This window comes from Syngnathoides biaculeatus, chromosome 15, assembly GCF_019802595.1.
Source record: "Syngnathoides biaculeatus isolate LvHL_M chromosome 15, ASM1980259v1, whole genome shotgun sequence".
Lineage (NCBI taxonomy): Eukaryota > Metazoa > Chordata > Actinopteri > Syngnathiformes > Syngnathidae > Syngnathoides > Syngnathoides biaculeatus.
In genome coordinates, this window is record NC_084654.1 from 12644537 (window position 1) to 12657959 (window position 13423).

The 13423-nt window shown below is 46.3% G+C and overlaps 1 protein-coding gene across 1 annotated transcript in view; it reads right to left on the reverse strand.

Annotated features, from left to right (window-relative positions):
- Positions 1 to 1194: 1194 nt before the first annotated feature.
- The window catches only part of LOC133513616 (protein unc-79 homolog), a 43561-nt gene continuing 31332 nt past the window's right edge, over positions 1195 to 13423 (reverse strand). The window contains 21 exon segments of the mRNA XM_061844563.1: positions 1195 to 1554; positions 1625 to 1666; positions 3243 to 3320; positions 3440 to 3643; positions 3740 to 3923; positions 4204 to 4379; positions 4459 to 4548; positions 4634 to 4711; positions 4794 to 4898; positions 6924 to 7034; positions 7113 to 7181; positions 7479 to 7652; positions 8038 to 8123; positions 8271 to 8383; positions 8487 to 8525; positions 8655 to 8795; positions 10189 to 10492; positions 10684 to 10785; positions 11123 to 12355; positions 12436 to 12585; positions 13012 to 13174. Coding sequence (XP_061700547.1) covers positions 1366 to 1554; positions 1625 to 1666; positions 3243 to 3320; positions 3440 to 3643; positions 3740 to 3923; positions 4204 to 4379; positions 4459 to 4548; positions 4634 to 4711; positions 4794 to 4898; positions 6924 to 7034; positions 7113 to 7181; positions 7479 to 7652; positions 8038 to 8123; positions 8271 to 8383; positions 8487 to 8525; positions 8655 to 8795; positions 10189 to 10492; positions 10684 to 10785; positions 11123 to 12355; positions 12436 to 12585; positions 13012 to 13174 — 3831 coding nt within the window. The 3' untranslated portion in view covers positions 1195 to 1365.

A 13423-nucleotide genomic window follows, 5' to 3' on the forward strand; every position in this document is an offset into this window, starting at 1 on the left:
ACAATCTTGGAGGAGCCACTCATGCACTCTGTCCACCAGAGACATCTTGGGTCAAAATTAATTACCGCCGACTGCCACATTGTCCTCCAGGAGGCTGTCAGGCAGGGTGGGGAAAGCCTGCATACCTGCTGGACACTGATTACATAAGAGGCTTTGTTTGGTAAAAGAGGCAAAATGATCACAACGGCGGGAGCGGCTGACAGATGCAGCCCTGGCGCAGGCGGGGCACTTGATTAGACAGACCTGCACGCACAAAATCCAGAATCACTTTTGTCCACCCTCCCGCAGCAGGAGGGTGTTGATGAGCCAAGACTGGAGGTTGATGACAAGGAGGGCACTGTGGGCCTGATTCAGCGAGCCTCGCGGGTCACTCGGGTTGAATGCGTGAGCGTGCATGTGTGTGAGTTCATGAGTCACGTTGTGTGACTCATTTTGCTCACACCTCATCACGGGTCCTCTTATGCATGCACAAAAGTAAAAGTCAAATCCCGCAAACAACACATATCCAAATGATTTAAACAGTTTTCTCGCTCCTAAATTTCCAGTATCTAAATGAGCAAATTGGATTCATGTTAAAGCCTGATAATGAAATCCCAAACTAGATGTATGTGCCCTGCTGTCATGACATCTGTTATGCTCACGCTAATGCAGTTAGACCTCACAACAACGCTTCATCATAACAAACCGCATTAGGCCAAAGTTAATTGGGTTTGCCTGGCAAAGTCCTATCTGCTGTGAGGAGGAGGGCGGGAGACCTCCAATTTGGGCTATGGAGCCATTGGTAGAGGGTGCGGTGGGTCGGTGGGTGGGGCAGGTGGGAGCTATAACCAAAATAGTCTCGTTTAACTCCAAGCTCTGTCTCCCTTCTGATCGAGTTAGGAAGCTGCCCTCGCAACTCATGCGGCCTCCTGATGGATCCGAGTCGTGATGGCGAGAGGCAGTGTGACGGACGTTCTGACAAGAATCAGAGATGGCGCGCTGGCTAAATGCGTGTCATTTTCCCGGAGAGGCCAAGTCTCTGGTCCGCAACCGTAAACAAGGAGGCTGATTTAATCGCGCTGCCATTTGCATTATGGTAAAATGGACATTTATAATATGAGCGGGGATGTGAAAGTCAAGTAAATGTCACATTTGAATAATGGAAATGACAAGTTGTAAAAAAAAAAAAAAAAAAAGGAACTTTTTATTGTCCACTCGAAAAAGATAGAATACACATTTCCATTCACAGCACAACACAGATAAATAGAAACCTTCTGCAAGTGAGCCAGAACAGCAGCAGTATTAAATAGCATAGATCTACTCTGCATATTCTACTAAATGGGGGTCAACCCAGGTCAGAGTCCTTTTTGGTTATCCGGAGAAGGGTCACATGGGGTAGAACTGCGATGCGGCCTCAGATGACTGGATCTCCACCTGAGCCATCTTGAACTGAGTGCACTGCAGCCACTTGCGCAGGGCAAAGGGCGGCGCTCCCGGCGTCTGACCTTGCAGGCACTGGTGGTTCACGCGGTTCTGGATGGCCTGGAGACGCAGCTGCAGACCTGCCGACAGGTGCTGACGAGGGTGCAAGGGTTGAGCCGTTTGCTCCGATATTTGATATTTGGATGCAATTTAAAGGGTTTACCTTGAGGTTGGACTGGATCATGGGGAGCCACATTGGAATAAGCTAAGAGAAAGAATAAGGAAGGACAAATTGCCGTTACTTCTATTTGGTCTGCCTTGTTTCAATATTAGCACGATGCACCGTTTCTTGTTTCTATATGCATAGTTTTCTGTCTTTCCTGCACTCCTACGCGACAAAAAGGCTTCAGTACCATGATACCCAAATAATTTAAGTTAAATACGGAAATGATGGTCGAAAAATGGATGACAACCTCCGTTCAGGCGGTGACGGAAGTGGGCACATGTTGGGGTAATGCGCCGCCCGGCAACAATCGATGTTCTCACGCCCTGTCGCCCGCTCTCTGGCATGCTGCTTAGCTCGAGCCAGCTGCGTTCCCGTCATGAAGCCGTGGCGGAGAAGGCCATGCACGCCGGGTGACGTTTTGTGGCGTTGCACGCAATTGTGTGATAATGTATCGTCCTGTCATTTTCATTTCAGCAATTGTTGTATTCTCAGTCTTGCATTTAATAGTTAAAACACAGACGTAACATCGCTTCTGTAGTTCTACTTTTATATCCACCAAGCTCCATGTTCTTTTTTTTCTTCTTTCTTCTTTTTCTCTTATCTACGTTCTCCTTTTACGTAGTCCCCCAAGTGTTCAGTCCATAACACCGCATAACTGAAATATCCCGTGTTACAGGCGACGTTGAAGTGAAATATGGGGGTAGGCAGTTAGGAAAACATTTAAGTCATGATAAGTTGTCAGGCGGTACGGTGGAGCAGCTGGAAAGCATTGGCCTCACAGTTCTGAGGCCCTGGGTTCAATCCCAGCCGTCCCTCTGTGGAGCTTGCATGTTCTCCCTGTGTGGGTTTTCTCCGGGTACTCCAGTTTCCTCCCACATCCCAAAAACATGCAACATTAATTGGACACTCTAAATTGCCCCTAGGTGTGATTGTGAGTGCAACTGTTGTCAGTCTCCGTGTGACCTGCGATTGGCTGGCAACCAGTTCAGGGTGTACCCTGCCTCCTGCCCGTTGACAGCTGGGATAGGCTCCAGCCCTCCTGCGACCCTTGTGGGGATAGGCAGCTAAGAAAATGGATGGATGGATAAGTGGTCACTCTAAAAGTATGACTGTATATATGAGTGAAATGCATGCCATATCAAGAAAGCTATGTGTTTTGGGTTTCTGAACAATATTAGACTAAATTCATAGATTTTCATCACCTTTGGAAGATGTAATTTATTAAATGTTGTACTAAGTACTAAGATATAAATACTTGTACTCAGGTGGGGAAAAAAAGTGGTATTGGCACATCCCTATTATTACTCTTACCATATGATTGAAACATATTCAAACATTTTTTGGATGTGGGATGGGAGAAACTTTTTTTAAAAGGCTTTTTGAATATGACCTCCTTATATTGTGTTTTTGCCTGTTGTTGATAAGTCTGGAACGTACTAACGATTATCAGTCGATTTTTCCATTTCTTTTTTTTATCAATTTCTTTATGCACAACATGAGAATTTCAATGACAAAATCGGGCCAAACGTGTGAGGTGAATATCTGAGTGTATTCTGATCCAAATAAGGATTTTTGAGGAATTAAAGATAGAAACGGAGTGACGTTTCTTGTATACCTTGACAAAGATGGATGAGTTGCACTCCTGCAGCGCTTCCATCAGGCTAATAACATGAAGACACACCATCTCTACCATCTGAAAGAAGGATTTTAAAAAAAGCCATCATTATTAGAGCACTCTTTGTATGTCATATTTTTTCTATCTCTACTCTACTTGCACTTGACGGAAAGAGAAAGCAGAGGCAAAACACTCACCACTTTATTGTGCGCCATGAGCTGCAGAATGCTGGGAGTCACGCGACTCCAGAACTCCAGGCCTGTAAGAATGGCACCGGAGGAGAACTCTGTCTGGTTCTGGTTCTGCAAAGAGGGAGCAGCGGCCACCTGTTCGCAGTAGATGGTCCACAGCTGGGCAAACATGAAGGCGTGGAAGAGAGAGCACATGTGCAGCACGGACGTCTGCGTAGCAAGACAAAGGAGGGGTCGTGAATAGACGCGACGAATACAAACGCGGGCCCGCGGTCACGTCAGCGGCTGCACTGATTCCTGCCAGACCTTGGACTGCTCAGGAAAGCCTATAAGGATGACGATAAGATGATCAGCAATGTGGGAGCCAGCATCCAGAGGGATGGGCATACAGGAAGTGGAGCCCTGATGCAGGGCGCAGTGTGTGAGGGAGCCCAGAAGAAGCCAAGACAGCTGCCGCACGTGGGAAACGCATTCGATGAATTCCTTTGGACTGCACAGGAAAACATGGCATTAAAGGCATCATGACAAGATTCTTTAAAAGCTTTTTATTCCGCTGTCATCATCAATATTTGATGACGCAACTCTTCCAGGAAGCGTTCATCTGTTCGGTATGACACGGCTACCGAAGCACGAGTTCAGAATATTTATAGGGAGAGCTACTCAGGCAAAATGACAAATTTCCTTGAAAATTCTTATGATAGCGTTGCCATGAAGCTTATTATCAGTGCATGATCTGAATTTTAGATCAGATTACCCAGTCCTTGTCTCACCCTTGTTGCATGGTGGAAGGAGGATGGTAAAGCCAAGGAAGATAACGGACCACAGCTTTGTTGTCACGGTGATTGCCTTTGCTGATCTCCATGGCGGCCACTTGCGCCAAGCCCACTTTCAGGTTCCCCCCGAAAGTGTCCTCGTGCAGTGGCTGGCAGCAAGCCTTCATGTGACTCTGAGTGACAAAGAGGTCACGGTAACCTTTGGCTGTACTCGTAAAACAAAGTGCTCTCGGGGCGCAAAAGAAGCCTCACTTTGAGTTTGGTTAACGTGTGCATGTCGGCAATAAAGTCCAGGAGCTCACTTGTGTATTGTCTCATGCATTCCATTGCTGCTGTCGTGCACTGTTTGAAAGAGATACAGATTTTATATTTTAGGCCGTCTCACCTCCAGCTGCTGATTCTCGTACGGTTCCAAACAAAATCTTACCCCAGGAAATGTAGCGATCATGTGCTTTTGGATGATGGTGGATTCTGCCAACCGTGTGCCAATATCTGCACAAATGAACTGGCAAAAATACCGCCAAGTTTTAACATGCATGTCTGTGTGAAAATGTTATTTTACTGTGCTTTTTTTTTTTTTTTTTTACCTGGACAAGCAGTAACAAGTTTGTGTCAGGCAGCGGGGATTTAAACTTGAGAGCTTGAAGCAGCTCCAGCACCACAATGCGCGACATGTAGAACTTATCTCGCTCCTGGATGATAAGAGAAGGGAGTAAATGTACTGATGCAGCAAGACTGCCTTTTTCTATTATCGCTCGCCCTTACTCATGCTGCGCGGAGAGCATAAACTCACAAAGCTGAATAGAGGGGGAAGGACAGGCGGCGAGAGGGTGGGAGGGAGCCAGAGAATAGACAGACAATAGCGAGGCTGAGGAGTAGATTTAGGCCAGTCCAGATCTCTCCTCCCTGAGTCCCAGGCAGCTCAGATGAGGCTGTCAGGCTGCCTTCTCCCTCCCTGAGGACAGGCTGCTCTCTTTGTTCCTCCCTTCCACACAAAGCCCAGCTGCCTGTTTACAAACCACACTGTCATCTCCTGGCTTCCACTTTTTTGCCTCTCTTTCTCTGTGCCATCATGTTTGCTTATGTTAGTCGCATGCTCCCGAGGAATGCGGAGCCACTCGGGACGTGTCTCACTTTTAAGTAGCTGCAAACCTTTCGGAAGCGTTCTTTTGATGTGGGGAATTAGATCACGATGAAAAAAAAATGTATCTAAACCCTTGAACGACTATTACAAACAATTGAGGAAAGGCAGCGCGGTGAGCTTGTTGTTCGCAATTGTTCGTCAAAGTGCTGCGTTTCAGGGTTTTGAAACCTGGCTCCGGCCTTCATGTGAAGAGTTTACATGTTCTCCCATCTTTGTGTGGCTTTTTAACAACTACTACGACTTTCTACTGTATTCCCAAACTGTGCATGTCAGAGCTACGCATTGCATGCATTGATGACTCTGCAATCAGATGGCGACCAGTCCAGGCTAGAATCCAGACTTGAATCCGATGAAAAACCTTTGGGGTGACCTAAAAGGGGCCTCTGCGCAGGACAAACCCTGGCAATATCATAGATTTAGAGCACTAATATGAAAGGAAGGCTGAATAAACTGATGACTGAATGCAAACATTTCTGAACATGTTCCCCTGGCAGATGTTTGTTCTTAAAAATCTCGAGGTTTTTAATACATACCTGCTATTTTAAAATCTCCACCGTGTTCACTTTCAGTAATCCACTCTATGCGTGGCTTGTGCAGCGCCACACCTGAACTCTCGAAATGAAAACTTAATGGCGCGCGTCACCTTCAATAAATAGAAAGCCACAGGCCCTTTTGCAGCAGCGTCCACTGATGCAGAGCTGCATGCGACGGCAAAGCTCAGTCCAAAAACACTTCATTTCCAACTTTGAAAACTTAAAATGGGTGAAAAGGGTTTACAATTCTTCCGTTTAAAAAAAAAACAAACTGCTTAGGACAGTTTCCAAGAGTGATTGATGATAGTGACTCAGGGTTTTGAAAAGCGGATATTGTATGGTGAGGAATTGAAGCGGGCGTAGAAAATCAATACTGCAGGAGACATAAAGCATGCGCTGTTGACAGTGGCGGTGAATTGAGGATCCTCGGGGCCAAAGGCTGTAGACAAGCTTGGCTCCATCTCCCTCCGAGACTTCGCCACAGACCTGCGGCCCGACAGCACACCGACTAATCATGTTAATCAATAGTGGCTGATTGCCTACTTAATCATGTGGGACGCATGGCCACATTTTTGTCTGTCTGGGGAGTCAGGGAAGTAGTGCAACGCGAGAAGAATGACGGCCAAAAGGCCTGCAAAAAACAACACAACTCAACATTTTTCATCACCGCTAATTTGTTTAAAAGGTTTAACTCTTTGGAACGGGGGCATAGAGTTGCGGCTCACAAAAGCACTTTTGTTGTGTCATCTGGAGTAAATAATGGTGGATTATTGGACTCTGATCTGTTTCTGATCTTTTGGAAAAATGGCCAACATCAGAATAAATCAGTCATAGCAGGTAAATCCAGTTTCGGAAACGCAGCAGAAACGCAAATGTTTTGCTGTGCTCAAAGAGTCTATTATATCAATGACTCAGATTGTGTCAGTAAATAACAGAATAATCCAAAAGAAACCATTGTTTTGGACACTGATTCTTTCGGGCAAATATCTCAAGTGGAGATATTGCATAATTATGAGGGTAAACACTCAAGAGCACTGTACTTTGTTGAAGGCTTTGTAGCAGAGTCCACACAACTCCATTAAGTAGGAGAGGCTGAAGATGCCGTACTGGATGACGAAGCTCAGCAGCTTGGAGAAAGGCTCCAGGAGGCTCTGCGGGGCACAGGAGGTTACATGTTAAAGGCCAGGCTTTGTATAAATTAGCTTCCCCAAAATCTTCTTGGGGCTTACCCGAGTTGCATTTGTGGTGGGAATTTTCAGAAGGCAAATTATAATCCTTAAACTGGAATCCATGGGGCACTAAGGCACAGGCAGATTGAAACAGCTTTAACGAGAAGACTTTTCTAAGTACAAAAGTTCACGCAACTATTTCGCTATGATGTAACGTCGGATTGAATTCACGTGGGGATAACTTCACAAGGGACGCTATCATTTGACCTCCAAGGTCAAAAGCAGTACAGTCAAATCAATGACAATCTCGACACTCGGTCCTATCGAAGCTGACAAGGGCACGGCTCCGTGCTTTCTCCTGAGCCATAATCACTTTAAGGCATCTCAGACGCAGGCTAAGTGAGCGACGGCGGCGGCGGCGGTTACCTTCAGAGGAAGCACAGAGGGCAGTTTGGTAAGGAAGGTCTGGAATTGGTTGCAGATGGTGGTCCACAGGTTGCTCGGGGAGTCCATTGGGAGGGCCTCCATAAAGGTAGCAATGTTGTCTAGGCAGTGCAGTATAGTGCCTCCTGCCGGCAGACTCTTCTTGTTGTTCAAGCCCTGGGGGACGACGCAGCGCCATGAAGCACAACTGTGTTATATAATGGCGAAGAGATATTTCCATTTAAGTGATTGTTCAGTTAGGATCAATCACAACGCTCAGGACTGCAGTAGCGGATTTAGGACACCGAAGTGCAGATTATTGCTCGCGTGGGCCTAACGCTTCGCTGGGCTTTTATCTGTGTCACTTATTTAGCCCAGCAATAATAATCAACTGGTGGTAATAAGGCAGGTTCTGTTCAATACCCTGAGGAACTGTTTGGGGGGGGGGGGGGGTTGGGGGTTTTAAATGGGTTTATGCTGCCTCGATGGCGCCAAAGGGGCCTCCAATGGTTTGCTAAGAGCGCCTCCTGCTGGTTACAATACAAATGAGGAAAAAGCTCACCTCCAGCAGCATGTTGAGGGCAGCAACAGAGCTCAGCTCATTAAAGTCTATTAACGAGGAGGCAAGCGTCCGGAGAAAACTTCCATCTGCAAAGAAAAAGCAGCAAACAACCCTTTTTTTTCCCGTCCCGTAAGATTTTGATTTCATCTGTAGCTGTGACGGATAGCCTCAGGCACCCCCGCCACCCTTGTGAGGATAAGCGGCTTGGATGAATGGCAGCGATAAGAGTCTACCTTTAATGTTGCTTTGGAAGAGTTGAGGCAAGATCCCATTTGGCGCCAGCTGATGGAACATACAGCGGAGAAACTGCTTGGCTACACCTGCGACGTTCCCTGGGATCAACATGCTGCAAAGCACACGGGGAGGGGCCATATTGGCCACGTGAATTATTCAACTCATCATCTATAAGACAATGTGGATATTACCAAAATGACCATTTGATGTCATACCTCTCAGCTTGTCCAGAAAAATTGGCACTGGAAGCCAACCTGAAAGAAGTCAAAGCAGTGGATTAGGCTCCAACGAATGAATCATGCATGAGTGCTGAGGGTTAGTTATGAAACTTCATTGAAGTGCAGCGTGGATGTAGGTTGGAGGGATAGGGGGAGCTGCTCTACCTGCCCACAGATTGCATGATGTCCAGGAGCATAGGAGCTGCCAGATCAGGGCTGAGGTGGATGAACATGGAAAGCACCACCACTGCGAGGCCCAGCGTCTCCTCGTCGTATTCTTCCAGCACGGCCGCACAGTCCCGACACCTAAAGCGTCATGGAGAAACATACCAGCTTCTTCCCTCAAACGAATTTAAGAATTTGTTCCTCTCGCTGCCCTCCAGTGGGTGCTTGCACTGCCACAGATGGAAAATGGGCTACTACCTTAAATCCATTATCTGTGACATCAGTAGTAATCTCTGGATTTGGTATCAATTTAAATGTCCGTCCATATATTTTCTAGAGTGCTTGCCCTCATTTGGGTCATGTGGGAGTTGGATCTCAGCTGAGTTCCGGGGACAGGCTGGTCCAGTCAATCGGAGGGCACAATTCAGATGGAATACATTACATATATATGATTATCTCTATTCATATGATGTATTTTAAATTTTCCTTTCTTACATAGGACCTAAAGGGGTGACATTTTCTCAATTCAAATGCTTCAGTATCCAACTTACATATTGTTTATTTATCATTATGAGGACGATCTGTAATCTTAGCTGTCGTAGAATATTGGAAGGAAAACAAAGTAGGCGGAGAAAAACCACACATGCGACATGCAAACTTCACATAGGAAAGCCTAAGCCTGGATATAAACGCACAACCTTTCACATACGTGAGGTAGCCATACTAACCACTTGTTTACTATATCGCCCGTTCTATCTTGATTTTCATGTCAATTACTGTAGTTACGACTTTACTACCGAGTCCTGATAGACTACAGTGCAGTCTGACTTTCATACAATTTCAGGTTACGACATAGGAACTCCATCGTAAACTGAGGACTCCCTCTAAAGTAAAATATTTAATACGCATCCAGGGTCCGACTTGCCGTCGATTTGGAAATCGACAATATTTCGACGGGCTTGCGTGATGCATCAGAAATATTTGTATTTTGATTTTCCCAAACACATTATATTAGGTAAGGGACATGGCGTGTCAGTGCTTCACGCTCGAGCCACAGAGCTACTCAGTACACAAAGATAGTACAGCTCGGCCTCTGGCTACACAGATAGTAGCTCACGATATGACTTTGTCTTTCTCTCTCTTCCTCTCTCAACGTAACCGGTCGAGGCCAAAGGCCGCCACTTGCCCTCCCTTGGTGTCGTTGTTTCCTGATGAGGGCTGTCAATCAATTATTTCTCCCTGTTTTCTCTGGGTGCACCAGTTTCCTACCACATCCTAAAACATGCATGGGAGGTTGAATGAAGACTCAAAATGTGTGAATTTTGAGTGTGAATAGCTGTTTGTTTATATGTGCCCTGTGATTGGCTGGCCACCAAATCGGGGTGTATCCTGCCTTAGCTGGAATAAGCTCCAGCACGCTCATGACCCTAGTGACGATAAGAAGTACAAAAAGTGGATGGATGGCTAGGAAAAGTATCCATAAATTATTTTGTAGAAATCTGGCTAATGTGAACTATAATGTTATTTTTTTCACCTGTCAGACATTAAGGTCGGCTGCTCGTCAATGAATTCTTCAGGTGCAGGGACAAACATGCTAACTGTGCTTGGCGCAGAGAGCAGACTGGTCTTTGTTGGACCTACAGTACAGAATGGCAGGGGGGGCATTCATAAGAATAAAATAATTTCGTTACCAGGGTTGCCGCATAGAATGAATGACTGACCCGTGTCCCAGGTGCTGATGTTGTGCGGTGCACTGGACTGATGCTCCAGCTGCCTCTTCATCAGTTGGCTCATGGTCAGTGCTCCCAGAGAACCTCGCTTCACCTGACGGTACTGAGCTAAAAGTCACACAAATAAATCCACTCAGGCTGACGTTGCTGTTAAAGTAGGTATGCAGGCCGATAGTGTGGGAGGTGTTTCAAGAATGATAAATCACACCATTTAGCCTAACCACTGAGGTTATTTCTATAGAACTAGTTTGGTTTCTAAAGACATTCGTAAGCAAGCCAGTAATGTTACAGAATCCTACCAGATACTGAAGAGCGGTGGCTCGTTTCGGGTATTGCGGCTTCAAGTGTCGGAGCTGAGGAAGATTCTCGCGGCTTTTCCAAGGTAGAAAGAGCTTTATGATCTGCATGGTGACATCAACGCTTTGTGAGCATCGTCAGTTAGTTCCCCACTAAATAGCCCAGATGTTTTTCTCATTTAAAAATGTAGTTTATATTTTATACAGAGCAATCCCGGGGCACACAGACACAAACCAACATTCAAATTCACATTCACGTCTTTGGAAAATGTGGGTCTTACAACCTAAAATCCGTCAAAAGCATAGGGAAAATGAAGCCAAGATTTGTACCCAAACCTGAGAACTGTGATGTAAATGTGCTCACCACTACCCCACCGAGCTGCCTGTGTTTAATAACTGCTAACTGGCCGAGCAAAACCGGTTTGCCTTCGTTCTAACTCACCTGCATCTGCGGCCTGCTCATTGCCAAGCTTATCAAAGGTGTTGAATGAGATGTCCAGATACTCCCTCTGGATGGCGCTCACAGCTATTTTCCTCTGCTTCCGCTGTCGAGGAACGATCTGGATTTTAAACTCTGCCTCGTCGTTGTCATCGCCATCGTGTGGTTTGAGTTCGATGTCTGCTTCGTCGCCCATGTCGTCATCCTCCTCATCGTCGCCGTACTCTTCCTCGTCATTGCTTCTCTCCGGTGAGGACAGAGGTTCTGCTTTGTCTTCCGGGATGTCCAAGAAGATCATCCTGCCGGAGGGGCTCGAACCTTTGGCCTCCTCCAGTGTCCCGAAGGCATCGTCCAGGGAGGTGTCCGGCACGTGGGGTGACTTCCTCAGCAGATCTCTCTTCTGCTTCAGGGTCATGATGGGGCTCTCGTGGCAGATGTTCTCTCGTCGCTCAGGTAGTTCCAAAGAACTAGAAGGAGTGAGCTTCTTTTCCAAAATCACTTCTCCCGTCAGAAGGTCTGGGATCATTTTGTCCCTTGAGCAGTCCTCCACACTCACCTGTACCACCGGGGACAGCTGCAAAGTGTTACTACTCGCAGAGGAGGCCAGAACCTTCGGACTCCCGTTGAACTTGGAGCCAATTATGGTGTCGAGATCAAAGTCTTCATCACTCTCAACAATTCTGAGTGGAGGTAAGGGTTCGAACACTAAAGAGTCGGTGTCAGACATGGAGAGCAGTGAGTGTTTCTCTGGAATGGAGGTGCAGTCAGAGGAGAGGTCAATCAGGTCTTGGTCCTCCTTTCCTGCAGCTGACCCAGCAGCAGAGCCATGATCCAGTTTGTCCTCAAAAGTCTCCATGCAGCTGAGGCGGACCTCGGGGATGACAGGTTTGGAGATGTCAGACTGCCCGCCTCGAGAGCCCCGCCTGTCCGCCGCATCGCTGCCCTCCACTCGAACCGAAGAGCCATCGGACGATCCTTTGCCGTGACGCCTGCTGTGGGCGGGGCCCGACGGGGGTAGGACAACGGGGAGGGGTTGCAAGTCGCAGCGGTCGATGCAGGATTTGCGTCGATGTTCGTCCAGGTTGAAGAGGATGGAGTCAGTGTTGGAGATGTCCAGAGACTTCTGCTTGTTCATGGCCTGTAGACGCTTCTTCCTGGTGCTCTCCTCCCTCACGCAGTGCAGGATGCTGTCCTGAAGGGCGCTGGCTTCCCGGTACTCTGACAGCTCAATTTCACCTGCCGTGGCAAAACAGCGAAATTAAGACATCCGGAGAAAAAAACGTGTCATCATCGAGCAGAAATGTGTCAACTATTACTTTTCTTTGCATTCAGCTCAACTGGCTGGTATTTTACAGACTTGCTGCCACCAATTCTCTTCAGGCGTGCGAAGAAGGTTTGTGATTCCTTGTTTGCGGCCCCGGTGGGAGTGTCATGAACATCGGACTCATCAAATACACTGTCCTCCTCTGAAATAAAGTTAGAAAATACACAATGAAAAACGATGATCCTCGCTATTGTCCACACTGTTGACACAACTCTACATTTTTAATATCTACCTTCATTAAGGAGGATAGGTTTTCATCAACAAAGTTTTTATCTTCTGCTTCTTCAAATGCAACTTTGATACATTTACAATAGCTGATTTTGTTTTTCCTGCCTCGGCTTTTCTCTTCCAATTATGGTCAATCGACTCTCTAACAACATCCTAAAACCTAAAAACACTTCCAAAAACTCCCTTCTTTGATAATGCCCAATGCTAAAAATATCGGATCTGATCTTTCTGGACTTTTTTTGCATGTTTTCATTATTATTACATTGTGCTTATTTTTGAGAACCTTCAGGTTCAGGTAGTGGTGCTGATTGACATCTGAACTCAAGATGAAGAGACTCGCCTTTTTCCTTTTCACTGTAACGGCTCATGTTGGAGTTGTCGCTGTAGAGGGGACCAGCGGTGGCGTGAGGTCGGCAGCTGTGATACTGCGCGTTCAAGGTGTTGATGGTAATGTAGATAAGATGAAGGACAATTTTACTGCCATCCATTTCTCTGTAAGGGTACTGAAAAAATACACTCAGTCAGATATACCTACACCACCTAAAAGTGAAGCATTTATGTTACTCAGTTTATGTTACCCAAGCTATGTGAACGTTTTAATAGCGTGTGCAGTGAATTGTTTAATCCTTAGTATGATCACATGCAAGTTACTAAAGGGAAACCATTTTGTGTCAAGGAAAGCATTTTTGTGAAAACTTACCCAAAGAGATATTGCGTAAATCTGACCTTAAACATTATTTTTTACTTTATTA